This window comes from Phragmites australis, chromosome 23 (genome assembly GCF_958298935.1).
Source record: "Phragmites australis chromosome 23, lpPhrAust1.1, whole genome shotgun sequence".
NCBI classification, from domain to species: domain Eukaryota; kingdom Viridiplantae; phylum Streptophyta; class Magnoliopsida; order Poales; family Poaceae; genus Phragmites; species Phragmites australis.
This window is the reverse complement of record NC_084943.1, coordinates 15,819,888-15,837,609: the sequence shown is the minus strand read 5'-3', so window position 1 is coordinate 15,837,609 and position 17,722 is coordinate 15,819,888. Positions and strand designations below refer to the sequence as shown.

Sequence of the window (17,722 nt, the reverse complement as noted above, 5' to 3'; positions counted from 1 at the left end):
TCCCATGTCGCTTCATGTTTAGTCTGATTTGTCCAGAGAACCTTGAGAAACTTTAGTGTCTTACACCTCAACACTCTTTTGGACTCTTCCAGAATCCTCACAGGTCGGGTTTCAAGTGTCAGGTCCTGCTCAATAGTCATCAGTTCTAATGTTATATGATGTTCGGGATCTCTCAAATACTTCCGCAACATGGACATATAGAAAACATCATGCACGCCTCTCATTGCCTCGAGTAGCTTCAGACGATACACTAGCTTCCCAACTCTTGCAACTATTGAGAATGGGCCGATGTATCTCCGACTGAGTTTTCCCTTGGTACCAAATCTCACAACACCCTTGGTAGGGGATACCTTGAGAAGTACCTCATCGCTCACCTGAAATTCCAAATCTTGTCTCCTAACATCCGCATAGCTCTTCTGCCTATTCTGGATAGTTAACATGTGTTGTCGTATTTCAGCCACGCATTGTGTTGACTGTTGGACCCAACCTAGTCCTAAAATTGCCTTCTCACCCACTTCGTCCCAAAAAGTGGTGATTTGCATTTTTGCCCATATAGAGCTTCAAAACGTATGGGAATACAAACATGATAACTATTATGGTAGGCAACACGAGAAGCGATAAATGATCTTCCCAACTCCCTATCCAAGATGGAATATAGGATCTTAGCATATCCTCGAAGTCTAAATGGAACGCTCAGACTATCCATCCATTTGAGGGTAGAAAGCAATGCTAAGCTGCAATTTGGTTCCCAACCCGGGCCGGCACTGTACGGCGCGGTCGGCGCGCGGCAGCACGACCAGCCCGGCACAGCACCGCCCAGCAGGCACGGCGACGGCACGGCCGGCACGACGGGCATGCGAGTTAATGGGTTAAACGGGCCGGAATGGCCCGTTTAACCCATTAACCCAATATTTTTGAATTTTATAGTCGTTTTGTGACTGTTTAAGCTCCAAAAAATTCAAAAAAATTTACAAAAATCACCATTTTTTACCTATAAATAGAGGACCACCCTGCCCTTTCATTCTACACCAGCAACACTATTTTCTCTCTTATTTCCTCCTCTCATTCTTGTCTCAAAGTTCTTGAGACTTAGTGATAATTTGGCAAAATTAGTTTGAATTATTGCAAAAAAATCCGAGCAATTCCAAAACCGTCATCCTGCTGACCTGCTATCTTGAAGTTGAAGAAATATTGGTGATTTTTTGCATCGTTGTTCAGACTTATTTTATTATTAGTTTTATTACTTGATTATTTCTAACTCTGAATATTTGCATTTTTTAAGTGCCATTCAACATTGATCATTGATGTCGGTGATCATGATACATCCATCGATCATGATTTTTTTCCCCAAGGACTCACAGAAGACTACGGCCCCTTTGATACCAGTGTTGCAGATGATGATAGACCCGACGGTGAACCTCCGGTTGGTTCAGATGCAGGTGATGCAGCAGCACCTCCATTGTCAGGCTCTACAAGTGCGCACACATTAGCAAGCACCGGCTCTAAAAGATCAAGAGTCGATACTTCCGAAGTTTGGCAAGACTTTGAAAGGTTCTACAAAGAGGAAGATGTGGTAAGTATCAGGTATGCTAGGTGTTATATTTGCAAACATGAATTATCTGCAAAGCCGTCGGGTGGAACGGGACACTTGAAGAGGCACGCCACAAGTTGCAAGCAAAAGAGTGGAGCAGCCATGAAGCAAACGGTGTTGCAGTACAACCCCGATGGCTCTGTTCGGCATTGGGAGTACGATTCCGCCAATGCTCAAAAAGAGCTATGTCGCTTTATTGTAAGAGCGGATCTACCACTCAATATCGGTGAGTCTGCTGCATTTGAAGATTACATTAAGTAAGCTCATAATTATAGGTTCACGCATGTTTCTAGACAGCTAGTAGGGATATGGTAAAATATTACAATACGTGTCGTAGCAAGCTTAAAGAAATGTTGCAAATATGTACATTTTCAGTTGCTTTGACCTCGGACATATGGGCAGGTAGGGCTAGAGAGGATTATCTTAGTGTGGTTCCTCATTTTGTTAATAATGATTGGGAATTAGAAAAGAGAATAATAGATTTTCGATTGATTGACAACGCGTATACCGGTGAAAATATTGCTGAAAAAATATCTCAAGTAGTTGCAGACTTTGGTCTCACAAATAAAATATTTTCTATCACTTGAGATAATGCCGGTGCAAATTCTAGAGCAATGAATATTCTTACTCCATTGTTTAGTACCTATGCTGAATCTTTCTTGTTACATCAACGTTGTGCTTGTCATATTATCAATCTTATAGTAAAATTCGATTTGAAGAGGTTGTCGCAATACCTAAATGATTTTCGTACTGCAATATTTTTTATGAACTCCTCTAACCAACAAATTGCAGCATATAAACAGTAGTGTGTTGCAATGGGTGTACATCCACATAAGTTTGTTGTGAATATGCTGGTAAGATGAAACTCTACTTTCTTGATGCTAAAAAATATTATATCATATAAGAGCACATTTGGTGTGTTTATTTATACACATTATCATCAGTATGGGGGGTCAAAATTTACTCACGGAAGCGCATTGATATGTTGCCGAAAGGATATTGGAGTTTTTTGAATTTTTTTATGATTCAACTGTGAGTTTATCAGGAGTTTATTATCCAACATCTTGTTTAGTAGTGCATAATATTGTTGAAATTGCTACTCATTTAAACAACTATGAAAATGATAATCTTCTAAGAGATTGTGTAGTTCTTATGAAATATAAATTCTTAAAGTATTGGAAAGAAATTCCTTTGTTGTACGTATTTGCTTTTATTTTAGATCCTAGAGCCAAAATTGCAGTTTTCTGTAGAGTTCTCACAATTCTAGGTGATGCTCTTGGTCACGATTATTTTAATTATTATACTAATATTCGTTCTAAGTTATTCGAAGTTTATAGTAAATATGAAACAAAGTATGACAGAGTTCGCCTGCAACGACCTCTACTAGCACCCACAACAAGTAAGAAGATGACAACGTAGGGGAAAATATTTTGTGCAGGTTCTTCATCAAGAAGTTCAGACTCTTCGTCACGATCGTCTACGAGCGCTGGAATTCTAACATCCGGAGGGGAGCTAACAACCTTCATCGATAGTGACGTTATCAGCCATGAACAAGAAAACTTCAACATACTGTAATGGTGGCATGAGTACAAGACGAATTATCTAGTGCTTTCACTGTTAGCGCGAGATTTGTTAACAGTTCTTGTATCTACAGTTTTTCTGAGGCTGCCTTCACTCTTACTGAAAAGGATAATCGAAGAGAGAAAAACAAATCTGTCAAGTGAGATGGTTGAAATACTCACCATAGTAAAAGATTGGAAACAAGCTGAAGCACGAATGCAACACACTGCAGAGAACACTGAGCTTGAAGAATCATTCCAAAATTTGTATCTAGATATTGATGAGAACGTGTAATTTCTAATTTTCTGAGCTAGGTTATACTCTTTTTTCTTTTGCTAGAAAGGTTTTTAATGAGGCAATCTATCAATAAAGCTTATTTTTAGAATTAATTATGTGTCCCTATTATTTTAAAGTTTTTTATTTTATTAATGATTTTTCTTTATTTTTTCGAAAATAACCTCCACGGCCCCACCCAACTCTCGTCTTGGCCTATAAATACCATCTCAAACTTCCTGTGATCCCATCGGCTAACCCATCTCTCTTTTACTAGTTGATAGCCAGTAGCCACTTCACACATCAAGAAATCAATTCCATATTTCAATTCATGGATCAAGACGTCGAGAACTCACGTGCATGGTCATGGGTGTGGCAATATTTTGAAAATGTCTTTAGAGAAATTAACGAGGAACGGGTAAGATTTGCTAAGTGTAATATATGCAGCAATGAATTAGGTGCCAGATCTCCAAATGAAACGGGACACTTGAGGAAGCATATTAAATATTGCAAACAAAATTCTGGGGTTTCTAGTGAAACCATATAATTTTCGGAGCATAGTCATAGGTTGTACTTTTTTTCCTTCTAATAAAAAGTTTTTTAACGAGGCAACCAATCGTTAAAGCTCTTTTTATTTATTATTTTTTTCTATAATTTTTGATTTTTTTTTTTTGGAATTTTGTAGCTATTATTATTTTATTTTTTTTCTATTTTTGGAGTGTTGCCGGACCGAGCGTGCCTCCACCGTACCGGCCGGGCCCGTCGTGCCGACCGTGCCTGGGCCGGCCCGGCACGGCACAGTGGAAGATGGGCCGTGCCGTGGGCTAAGAATGCGGCACGCGGGTCGGCATGGCACGACCAGTAAGCGGGCTTATCGGGCCGTGCCGAGCTGGGCCAGTGCCGGTCGGCCCAAGTGGTTCATTTAGTCATCTTTGATTCTGCGCACATATTCGTGCTGAAAAGGTATATGAAAAAAATCACCAGATAAATAAATAAAATCAACAAATAGATAAATATTAAATGAAATAAATACACGACTGAGATAAACTATACGGACACAGTGTATGTGTATTTGCATTTCCTACAGCGCGCTAGCTAGCAAATCCGCAGGCAAACAAGGGCGCGTGCCCTCCCCGGCCGTAATTATAAAGCCTAAGCTAACTTCCATTACTCTGTCTGAATAGCATCCACCCGATCGCTATCTCACGTTGTCACGAGTGGAATGGCTCGGAGCAGGAGCTTGAGGCCGCCGCCGGCGGCGGCATTGCTCGTCATCCACCTGGTGGCGCTCACGGTGCTGCTCCTCGCCGGCGCCGGCGGCTGCCACGGCGCGCTGCTGAAGGCGCACTTCTACCGGCGCAGCTGCCCGGCGGCGGAGGCGGTGGTGCGCGACATCGTGCTCGCCCGCGTCGCCGCCGACCCCGCCGCGCTCCCCGCCAAGCTGCTCCGCCTCTTCTTCCACGACTGCTTCGTCAGGGTAAGCATATAAATCAGGTGGCTTCGATCGACGACGAACTGAAGCAGCCATCGCGCATGTTCTCAACTTCTCATTAATGGGAATGGTAGGGGTGCGACGCGTCGGTGCTGATCGACTCGACGTCGGGCAGCACAGCGGAGAAGGACGCGGCGCCGAACGGGTCGCTGGGCGGCTTCGACGTGATCGACACCGCCAAGGCCGTGCTGGAGGCCGTCTGCCCCGGCACCGTCTCCTGCGCCGACATCGTCGCGCTCGCCGCCAGGGACGCCGTCTCATTCCAGGTACGCAAATCGCTCGATCCCCTGATGAGCAGCCGAGCGGCCACCGGACTTGACGTGCGTGGCGTTGGTTTGCGTATGCAGTTCGGTCGGGACCTGTGGGACGTGCAGCTGGGGCGGCGCGACGGCGTGGTGTCGCTGGCGTCGGAGGCGCTGGCCAACATCCCCTCGCCGTCGGCCAACTTCACCACCCTCGAGGCCAACTTCGCCAGCAAGGGACTCGACGTCAAGGACCTCGTCATCCTCTCAGGTGCGTAAACTTATCATGGACAACATCAACCATGCAGCGAAGTCATATATAGGAACAACGACCACGTGTAAATGTACGAGTAAAAACTATCGAATAACCGGCCGGCCGTTACGTACATCTGAAAGACTTACGTGTACATCAATGCACCACTGACGACACAGAAGTTCATAGACTAGCTAGACGTCAAAATGTCCAGTTACTTGAGCGCTACTGTGTCGACGTACTATGGCACAGAAAAAAAGGTGATGTTATTCTTCATACGTTTGAAAATGAGTTTTTCTTCGGTTGATAATAAAAGCCACACGAATGAAATCTGACAGCTAGTAACCGTTCTTCCACCTGCCGTTGCTGCAGCTTCTTCCACCAAGCCAGCCTCCGGCTAACAGCAACCCCTTCCTTAAACTCTTAGAGTTCATACACGTTCATACGGTCAACCGAAAACTTTCAAATTTTCGGACGCTAAACTCTATAAAACGTGAAAAAAAGCATCAATAAATTAAAACGGGCACTCAGCACACGCACATGACGATCGAGTGGTCACTGCCGCATGCACTGGGACGTCGACGGCCGGCCGGAGCAGTGCGCGAGTACGTGACCGGTCGCCGTTGCAAAAGCATGCACACGCGCCGCGACGGCGACGGTTGGCCGTGAGCTCGCGCGCGCGGACACATGCGAGATGGAGGGTTTTGGAGGCCAGCCAAGTGTGGTGTCGTGGCGAAAACGATGGAGTAACCACCACCACCAGCTGCTGCTGCTCATGGCCTCATGCGTGCGTGATGTGTCGGCGCGCCTCATGCGTGCGTTGCCGTCCATTTCTGATAAGCTAGCTCGTAGTCACTAGCTACTCGTTCGTGCAGTCGCATCGACATGCATTCATGAATAGGAGATATATGAGGAATTTCAGTATTCAACAAATTAATCCAGCAGGACAAGCATATACATGCATATATTCTTTCAAATGGAAAGAATAAAGAACCTAGCTCGTTTTCATAATATATAAGTATTTCTATTTGAAATAATATATTTTTATAACTAGTATTAGTCGAAGTGCTACATTAGAGAGTATGTCAATGCTCTAATGAATTATATTTGGGATCGGTGGGAGCACTGCACACACACGAGTCAACCTGTGCATCTATGACCTATGGATCGAATCTACCAGCACTAAATCATGCGTGCATGTGCCATGCTCAATATAATTAATCAATCAAGAAGCCACTAAAGATCGGATCGAATGGCTAGCTAATGTCTCACCATGGAATCATCAGTCCTAGCTAGCAAGCAAAGGAGATGGGCCTGCTTGTGCTGCTACTGTCTACTGGTTGTTAGAGGAAGCTCACAACAGTATCCGTGACGAGCTCAACCGTAACGTACTAATTAACGCATGCAATGAATGCCAACAACTGATAGTGACCGCCATCTTTTATTAAGCATACTACAATACACATACACATATACTTACATCATCATATATATATTTACATAATATCTACTAAAGATCAGAGATATAAAATTAAAGGTTAATAAAGTCATCACATATACATCGTTGTTAATAAATACGTATAGAAAATTCTGATTTTGTGAGATAGGTAAGAAATAAATTTAGAATATAATTCTGAGTGAGGAGAGGATACAACCATCCAAGCCGAGGCTGATTCTCTGATAGCCGCCGCCGCTCCTAACTAACAAAGCATGCATATCCATCCATGTTCAAGCATATCCTGATATTGGTACTGTAGTAGCACCAAGTGCCGATTTATGAGCTGTTGGCCCATAGTACTATAAGTATATGTCTGCGGCGGTTGGATTGCACCGTACCGGGTACGTGCTCGAAATAGCGGCTGAACCACCGAATCAAAAGTGGCCCCTCGATGGCAAGTTGCCCCGTCAATCATGCATCGCACTTTAGGCTTTCTCGCTGCCTACGACTAACCACTAGCACGCCGAGAACGCGCTAGTAGCGGGCAAAAATCCAAAATTAGACAATATACGTGACCGTATTTATCGAAATAGACAACATGTTAGCGTATTTATAATTTTAGCATCCGTATTCGGCACATCGTATGTCGAATATGGCACTGTAGCTCATATTCGGCACACGGTGTGCCGAAAATGACACTGTAGCACAATTTTCGGCACGCCGTGTGCCGAAAATGGACTATAGCACAGTATTTTGGTACACGGTGTGCCAAATATGGACTGTAGCACAATATTTCGGCACACGGTGTGCCGAAATACGGTGCTACGGTCCATTTTCGGCCCACCACACTCCGAAAATGAACAGTACCGCGCGTGAACAGTAACATCAGTGCGTTTGAATTTCGTTTTTCCCCTTTTTCAAAACGGTGGTCTTCTGTTACTCCAAAAATGTTAAAACATTTTTTACATATTCCATAATCCATGTGCAACCCATTTTAATTGGATTCACCGAAAAATCCTTTGTATATTTAAAACTAAAATTATTCAAAAAAGACTACTTTTATAACTTGTAATAATTTTTAGTGTCTCAAATAAACTCCCAAAAATCTAGAAAAATTCACTAATATTCTTATTATGTGATGAACTAATTTCTAAAATTATTTTCAGCTCTAGTTTATATGATGAAAAAATGAGTTACTTTGTAATGCTTCATTTACATGAAATGATAAAAATACATATAAATGAAGCATTACAAAAGAACTCACTTTTTCATCATATAAAATAGGGCTAAAAATAATTTTGGAAATTAGTCCGAAATACGGTGTGCCGAAATACGGTGCTACAGTCCATATTCGGCACACTGTGTGCCGAAATACTGTGCTACAGTCCATTTTCGGCACACGGTGTGCCGAAAATACGGTGCTACAGTCATTTTTGGCACACCGTGTGCCGAATATGAGCTACAGTGCCATATTCGACACACGGTGTGCCGAATACGGATGCTAAAATTGTAAATACGCTAACATGTTGTCTATTTCGGTAAATACGGTCACGTATATTGTCTAATTTTGGATTTTGCCCCTAGTAGCGCGATGGTAGTGTTGCCGTTGTGCGCGCCACCCGGCTGGGTTCGATCTCTGGGATCGGATTAGGTGTTTTACCGAGGGTTTTTCTCTATTATTTTTTTACAGTCTCGAACGTATAGGTTGTTGGTCTAGGATACATCTCAGTATATATGTAGGGGTGATACATCTTAGTATATATGTAGGGGTGCGTGTGATGTATGTTTGAGCGTGTGTTTGATACTATAGTTTGTACCTGTTGAGAAATTATTGCTACCGAGTGTAGTCTAGCGATTTCTCGAGAGAGCAATTGTAAAAAGAGACATAATATAGAGGAAAGTTTGTCTATTTTTTATTCATCTCTATTTATAATGATAGATTTAAGAAACCGTTGCTGCCAAATATAGTCCAGCGATTTCTCGAGAGAATAATTGCAAAAGGAGACATAATATAGAGGAAAGTTTGTCTATTCTTTATTCATCTCTATTTACAATGATGAGTGTTTTCCCGAATATATAGTGTCAAAAATCATAAGAGATAGAATCGAATCTTTTAAGAGATCGAGATGGACCCATATTCAGTTGTGAAACTCTAGGTTTCATAACACTCTCCCTTGAGCACTTCTTATGAAATGCATATGTCTCATCAAAACTCCCTAAAAACTTAGTGGAAAAAATTAGGAAAAAAAATACATAACTCACGATATGGTCATACGAATTGCCTCATTAAAAATCTTAACATAAGAAACTTTAGAAAAAAACTCATTTAAGGGAGAATGAGTACAATTCACTTAAAAATGCTTCATATAATCTTCATAATTAACTTTGGATACTTAATCTTCTTGACTAAGATTTAATTCTTCGTATCTGTATTATATGAAAATCCCCCCCCCACCCCCCGAAATGTGCAACTCTCTAAGCCTTATCATCCCAACGCCACGAACACATCTATCAAAACTAGATACGGTGAGAGACTTAGTGAATAAATCTGTAAGATTTTCACATGACTTGGTATGTATTACCTTTATTTTGCTCATCTTATGTAATTCATGAGTATAAAAGAATTTAGGTTGATATGCTTTGTTAAGTTGTTTCTCACATATCCTGATTGCACCTGTACGACACATGCAGCATTATCTTCATAGATAATAGTAGGGGTATTAGTGATGTTTAAACCACATGACTGTTGGAAATAATTGATCACTCTTCTAAGCCATACGTATTTCTGTGCGGCTTCATATAAAGCTAGTATTTCCGAGTGGTTCGTCGACGTAGATACAAGACTTTGCTTTGTCGATTTCTAGGAAATTACAGTTCCACCAAATAGGAAAATATAGCCAGTTTGTGATTTCACTGTATGCGGGTCTGACAGGTATCCAACATCTACGTATCTAACCAGACTTAGGTCATGACTTTTTCTTTAGAACAGTCCTAGATCTTTGCTACCTTACAAGTAGCGTAAAATATTCTTCAAGCCCTTCCAATGCCTTTTAGTGGTCTCTGCATCGTATCGTACAAGTATGTTTACTGCAAATGCTATATCTGACCTAGTGCAATTAGCCACATACATCGACGCACCTATTGCACTCAAGTATGGCAATTCTAGTCACAATACTTCCTCTCTCTCTCTCTTCTATAGGTCTATAAGGATCTTGATCTGGTTGCAATGATCTTCCGACCATAGGGATTTTAGCGGGAAATGAATTTTCAAAACTAAACCGCTCTAACACTTTCTGAATGTAGTTTGATTGATGTACAAAGATTCCATATGCTGCATATTCTAGCTGCAGGCCCAAGCAAAACTTGGTTTTACCCAAATCTTTCTTCGAATTCAGACTTCAAGTATGAATTTGCTTCTTTTGTACTGATGATATTCAGATCATCTACATATACAGATATTATGCATAATCCATTATGGGATCTTCTTATAAATACACAGGGACAATCTGTGCTATTTGTGTAGCCTTGTTTTCCAAGAAATTCACTCAAACAATTGTACCAAATTTTATCTGACTGTTTCAACCCATATAGTGACTTCTTCAACTATACGCTATACATGTGTCTATTTCCTCTATCCTGATTCGGTAATGATATTCCTTCAGGTATCTTCATATAAATATCCGAATCTAAGCTCTCATAAAGATATGCAGTCACATCATCTATCAATTTCATTTTTAACTCTAGGTTGACTACCTTTGAGATCAAATATCTAAAGGTAATATCACCCATCACAGGGAATAGATTTATTCATAATCAATATATGGTCGTTGAGTGAAACCTTGTGCCACTAGTCGTGCTTTGTAACTCACAATTTCATTCCTTTCATTCCTCTTACGAACAAAAACTCACTTGTATCCTACTGGCTTGATGTGGGGAGGTGTGCGGCATACTAGCCCAAAAACCTCTCTTTTATTCAGGGACAACAATTGAGTTGTTATTACCTTCTGCCAGTCTTCCCAATCTGACCTCATCCTACATTCCGTGAGCGATGCAGGCTCAGGGTCATGATATATAATTGTGGTAATTTTGTTTGCGAAGTATGTGTCGACTATTGTGGTTGTTCTATTCTAGGATTCCCCTGAATTCACATAGTGTAATGCTATTTCATCATTGGTTGCACTTTCAAGTGCTTCTTCATCTTGCTCTTCATAATTTCGTTAGAGAAGATCCTTTAGTTTAGCAACGTCGATTTCAGCACGTGCATTTTCGCTGGTTTCTTCCTGCATGGGAAGATTCAAATATGATATGCCTACTTCCTAAAGTTCTATACTATCACCCGGTATCAACTGGCTCCCCTTCTTTTTCCATTGGGACACTCTTGTGATCGGCTATGGTAAGCTCTTATTTCCCACTTTCGTCAGACATCTCCGGCTATTTGAGACTTGAGAAAGCAAATTTCTTGTCCTTTTATTGTTTTTCGGAGCTCCTAGGATAAGATAAGTGGTACATTCCTTTGGCACTTCCACCCTCTCCGGTGTATTGCATGTAGGCACATGCGACTTAGTCACGCTCTTCAAATCACAAAAATGATCAGGCAGATTGTTTGCTAATTTCTGCAAATCGATGATCTTCTATACTTCATCATTTGCTTCACTAGTGCGAGAATCATATGCTACAATTCCTTCAGCCTGTCATATAATTTTTTGACATTTTTTTATCCAAGGGTATATTTCCTCCCCTAATGACGGAAAAATATTTTCATAAAAAATGCAGTCAACGAAGTGGGTTGTATGTAGATTTCTAGTTGTTGATTCTAAATATCGGATTATAAATGCAGTCTCATAACCGACATATATTCTAACTTTCCTCAAATGTCCCATAGCAGTTGCGGCGGCGGTATTGGCACATAAACTATACATCTAAATTTGCGTAAATGGGAAATCTTCGGCCCCTTGCACTAGTTGCATAGGTGAATGAATATTGTAGGAGGATGATCTATAATTAATGAGAGCTACCGCATATAAGACTGCATGTCCCCAACATGTAGCAGGCAAATTACAGTGCTGCAACAACAGTCTAGCAATGAACTTTATTCTCTTTATCAACGCTTCGGCTAGTCCATTCTGAGTGTGGACATACGGTATAGAATGTTTAACTTTAATTCTCATACCGATGCAATAATCAGTGAACGCTTAAGAAGTAAATTCTCCAGCATTATCCATTCTAATGGACTTCACTTGATGATCCAGAAAATTATTCTTGATTTGTATGATCTACGAGATCAACTTTGCAAATACGTGATTGTGGGTAGATAATAGACATACATGCGACCACTTTGAGGATGCTTCAATTAATACCATAAAGTACTAAAATAGGCCAGAAAGCGTCTGGATAGGACCACAAATATCCTCCTGGATTTGGTCCAGGAATGTAGGGATTTTATCTTGTACCTTCAAGATAGACGGGCTTATTATTAATTCCCGGTAACACGTGCAGGGCATACAAAATCTTTTTGATTCGGGAAATTCTTCAGATTTATGCGATGACTTTGTGAGTTAGTAATTATGTTCCTCATCATTTTAAGACCAAGGTGATCTAATCTATCATGCCATAGGGAGAATAATTATGTACTACGAAACATAGTCTTCAAGGTAGTGAACACTTCAGGTACCCTAATGCGAATGTAGTACAAGCCACTGCTCATAAGGGAAGTTTTTCTAGTATTCTCACTTCACTATCACGCTTAGTGATGTATATGTACTCCCTACCATCTTCTCCACCATTTTCTACATGGAAACCATTAGCATGAATGTCTTTAAAACTTAAGAGATTCCTTGTAGATTCAGAGTACAATAATGCTTCTTCAATATCCAAAGTAGTTCTCATAGGTAGTATGACTGTAGATCTTTCAGAATCTACTATGCATTTATTACTACCAGTGATAGTCATTACTTTTACAGAGCTATTTCTAATAGACTGAAAATACATCTTTTCTCTTAAGATGGTGTTTGTAGTTACACTATCCACAATACACACTTCCTCCATACGGGTGTCACACATATTCTATAAATAAAGCATTCAATCATTCACATGCGAGAAAGTAACAACAAGACTAAATGCCTTATTAACTATAAAAAAAATTTGTTTGCAACTAAGATTACTCTTCTAGAGCTTACATTTATTCACTAAATCCTTCTAAATTCAGCAAATAAGTAAATGGCTAATTACTCTAATTCTAGAGAGAGTCTGCGAAATATCCGGTCACTTCATCTTCAATGGCTTTCTTTTCCGCTTCATGCATTACGACATCATCTATGGCAGTGGAGGAGGGCAAACTAGAGGCCTCGCATCTTTCATTGGGAGGTCTTTCACTACCAGTGCGGGAGAGTTATCAACTTCCATGTGAGATTCTTCCCTTTCAACTATTTTTGCTTTGTCCACTTCCATCCCCAATGCAATGGTGAGGTGTGCTTCTGGCTGCTCCTTCTTCTTCTTCTGGTATGCTTACACAACATGCTTTGGTGCTTTGCAGATTCGGGACCAATAACCCCAAACATCGCACTTATAGCATGTCTGGTTCCGCTCACCATATAGCTTGACTTCTTTCTTTGTCTTGCTACTATCATCACCAGTTTTGACTTTGTCTGTCACCAGTTTTGACTTTGTCTGTCACCACTTTCTTTCCTCCCTTCCCCCGCTTCTTATTGCGGTTCTTACGCGCTTTGAAAGAGTTGTGATTGACTTTTAGGCCACTGCTCTTCCCTTACGGCTAGGATAAGAAGTTCTTATTTATGACTTCGTCATGAACTTCATGTAGTTGCAACACATCAATCAATTCAGAATATTTCTTATAATTCGATTGACGATGATTACATGCGGATTCTGCCGCATTCGGGTGGAAAGTGGAGAGAGTCTTCTCAATTTTTTTCTCTTATGTGATCTCTTTCTCACAGAGATACAATAGTGTGTAAATGCGGTGCAGCACAGAGTTGTACTCTCTTACATGCTTGAAGTCATAAAAACGAAGCCGGACCCATTCTTGCTCTGCGAGAGGCTTAATTGTGTACTTAAGACGCTCAAAACGCTCAACAGTGCGTCCAATAGAGCTTAGCACTAGTTATTGTTATGTACTCATCCTTCAAAGTGGGAGAGAGATGGTGGCAGAGAAAATAAAGTGTCTGATCATTCTCATCCTTTGTGGGAACTATTGCACTACTTGTTCATAGGCCAATTATAGTGCGGAGTCTTTTCATTCCCAATATAATCCGGACATCCGATGCCCAAGTGAGATAGTTGCAGCCATCAGTACTTAGCTCAGCAAACTACTTGTTCATTATGCCAGCCATCTACATTTAATAACGCAAAAATTACTACTAGTAAAGTTGCATCATATTGCTAAATTAGATTAATGCAAATTTTCTAATATTTTCTATGCTATTATATGAATTTTACTAAATTTAAATGCATAACATGCAATTTAAACAGTAAAAATAACATAGAAATAAATACTGCATAATTGCAAATAATGCAAAATTCAAATTCTAGAGGTACTTTCATGCAGAAAAAGTATTTTCGGGATTCTCCATAAAGTCCAAGGGTTTATACATAAAATTCCAGGATTTGTGTGATATTCTAGAAACCACAGGGTCTAATTTACAAAATCAGAGCATCTGGATGCTTTTCTAAACAACTAGGGGCCTAAATGCAAAAGACAGGGATTGTACTCGAATACCAGGAAAACCCAAGGGGCTAAATGCACATATCTGATTTTTTTTCTTTTTCTTTCTCAATTTTCCTTTGGTTTTTCACCCATGGGCCAACCTTCTTAATATTCGGGCTGGCCTGGTCCAGCTTGGCCCGCCCGCCTCTTCTAAAAACCAGGGCATTTAGGGTTTCCAAACACTAGATCTGGCGACAACCGGTGCTCGTGCGGGGCCGACAAGCTGCAAGGCCGGAGAGGCAATGGCGTACGATGACTCTTGTGCGGGAGTGTCAAGCACATCGACGGTGTCTTCTAGCTGGGTGGCTGTAGGCGCAAAGCGGCGCAGGTGGCCCGTGGAGATTCGGTGCGGCGAAGTGAGGGTGACGGCGTGCCGTAGGTGGTTGCGGGTGGTCGACTTCAAGTGACGGCGGCCGAGCGTGGCTTCGAGCGACGATGGCAGTGCATGACAGTGCCGGTGACGACGCGCGACGTGTGGGAGGTGCAGAGCGGCTGCAAGGTGGCATGCTGGCCGGTGCAGGACTGCACCGGTGTGACGTGCTTCAGGTGACAGCAACGCATGATCAGGGCGGTGCCTGGCGGTGGCCACTTCGGGCGGCGTCGATGGTGGCTGCTTTGGTAGACAAGCGGTGATGCGACATCTTTAAGGCAGTGGCACGACGATGGTGGCCAAAGCAGGTGTTATGGCACGACAGAGTGCGAAGGCCGTCAACTTCATGCTGGTGGTATACACATTTCTTCTTCTTTTTTCTTCTCCGATCTGTGGCGGTGGCCTTCGAGCCACCGCATATCTCGTGTAGGGGAACAGCTGTCGGTTTGCGGCCGACGGCACGGTGGCGGTTGCAGTGAGCAGAGGTGGGAGGCCGTCAGCTTCATGCTAGTGATCTACCATGCACGTCCCCTTTTCCCTTTTGTTCTCTGATCTGTGCATAGGGGGTGGCCGCCGGTTTGCCGATCGACGGCACATGGTGGTGGCTGCGGACCCCACCGATGCGATCTATTTGCTACTGTTGCGATCACTAGTGTTTATGCGATCGATTCTTTTCTTCATAGCGACGATGCTACATACTCACTACTGTTTATGCGTATTCGCTACTGTTTATGCGATACAGATAAATTTTGATGCAAAAAAGCAGTAGCAGCGAGTATACATACCGAACATATCGTACATTTCAATCCTTGCGAATGATTTGTGCTGTGTAGGGTATATAGGCTCGGTCATAACTTGCCCGCTCGATGTAGTGCAGATCTGTTCTGCTAGATTGGTCTTCGGCAGAGCTTCATACTGATAACGTGTTGAGAAATCGTTGCTACCGGGTATAGTTTAGCGATTCCTCGAAAGAGCAATTGCAAAAGGAGACATAATATATAAGAAAGTTTGTCTATTCTTTATTCATCTTTGATTATAATGAGGGGTGTTGCCTCGTATATATAGTGACAAAACTCTCTAAGAAATATAATTAAATCTTTTAAGAGATCGAGATGGACCCATATTTGATTGTGAAATTCTAGGTTTGTAACGGTACCCTAATGTGGAGGGTTAAAAAAACCACTAATCCATTGCACTTGGCTGTTCCTGTTAATTAGTTAAGGAGTACATACGCTTAGTTTAATTCATAGTTGATATAAATGAAGTGTGTGTGTGTATATATATATATATACATACATATATATATATAATTGTTTTCGCGATGAGAATATTTTGTGACGACAGTAAAATTTTGCTATTAATACTCTATAGTAAATTTTTCACTTGATTGTATAATATGAAAGATACTTAGGATAGCACCTGATAAATATAAATTCCCTTTCAAAACTATCATATGCTAATGAGCTAATCTCTATTTTTGTCGTCCATGTACGTGCATGACCGCAGGCGCGCACACCATCGGCGTCGGCCACTGCAACGTCTTCGCCGCCCGCCTCTCCAACTTCGCCGCCGGCGCCGACCCGACCCTCAACGCCGCCTACGCCGCGCAGCTGCGCGCCCAGTGCGGCCCGTCCGCCTCCAGCAACAACGCCACCGCGGTGCCCATGGACCCCGGCAGCGCCGCCCGGTTCGACGCGCATTACTACGTGAACCTCAAGCTCGGCCGCGGCCTCTTCGCCTCCGACGCGGCGCTGCTCACGGACCGCCGCGCCGCGGGCATGATCCACCGGCTCACGAGGCAGGGGTACTTCCTCGAGGAGTTCAAGAACGCCGTGCGCAAGATGGGCCGCGTCGGCGTGCTCACCGGCGGGCAGGGGGATATCAGGAGGAACTGCAGGGCCCTCAACAACTGATCCAGCCGGGTGTCGTTCTTGGAAGCTGGTTTGTTATTTACTTAGCTTTTATTTATTTTGGGGGAAAAGGGGAGTAATAATTAATATATATACATGTAATTTGGGGGTAATTAAGTTAATTTGTCCTTTTCTCGTTGTACCAGTGTATGACTGTTCTGAAATATCGAGACCAGTGTATGACTGTTCTGAACTCGATATTGTTTTTTATATTTTGAGGATGATGTTTTAGTGTTTTCTTAGCTCCTAACACAGAATTTTTAATTAAAACTACAGTTTATACACGTCTAGAACGCTGGAAGTTTCTTTTCCCTGATTTCTACGAGAATCGACCTACTTCGTGTGAAATTCCTTAGTTCCAAGCCGGTTACTAAAAGTCACGTGAGAGAAAATAGTGAAATTACCCGGGTGCACATTTTACTAAAATCCGTGCGAGGGAGAGAATAAATAAGAATGAGCGATAGATGGATCACTAAGAGCATCTTTAGAACAGTAGTCAAATTATATCCTTCATATCTCTATATGAAATGCCCTCTAAATTTTTTTTACTCTATATCTCTTTGTACTCCAACAGACTATCTATATACCACCATCTATATTTCACTCTCCTATATTTTAGTAATATTTTGTAACTAACCATATACTCCCTCCTTCCCACAATACAGGGCATATAATTTTTTATACTTCTTCCCAAATTACAGATCGTATTAAGCATGAAGCATTGAATACTGCCGTTTCAGCTCCTGCATAGCTGCATGCGGACCGTTGCTCCTGCACTTAATGCTGCTGCATGCATGCTATCTACTCCGAGTATATTTCCTCGTTTCCACGGTTCCACGTTCCAGAGCCATGGACGTCACCTTCGACGACGGC

At 41.9% G+C, this 17,722-nt stretch overlaps 1 protein-coding gene across 1 annotated transcript; it reads left to right on the top strand.

Annotated features, from left to right (window-relative positions):
* The first annotated feature begins 4,596 nt into the window (after positions 1 to 4,596).
* On the top strand, positions 4,597 to 17,085 carry LOC133905790 (peroxidase 3-like). Its single transcript, XM_062347550.1, has 4 exons — positions 4,597 to 4,901; positions 4,991 to 5,182; positions 5,264 to 5,429; positions 16,446 to 17,085. Exons 1-4 carry the CDS (start codon positions 4,647 to 4,649, stop codon positions 16,850 to 16,852), a joined length of 1,020 nt encoding a protein of 339 aa, XP_062203534.1. The 5' UTR covers positions 4,597 to 4,646; the 3' UTR covers positions 16,853 to 17,085.
* Positions 17,086 to 17,722: the final 637 nt, after the last annotated feature.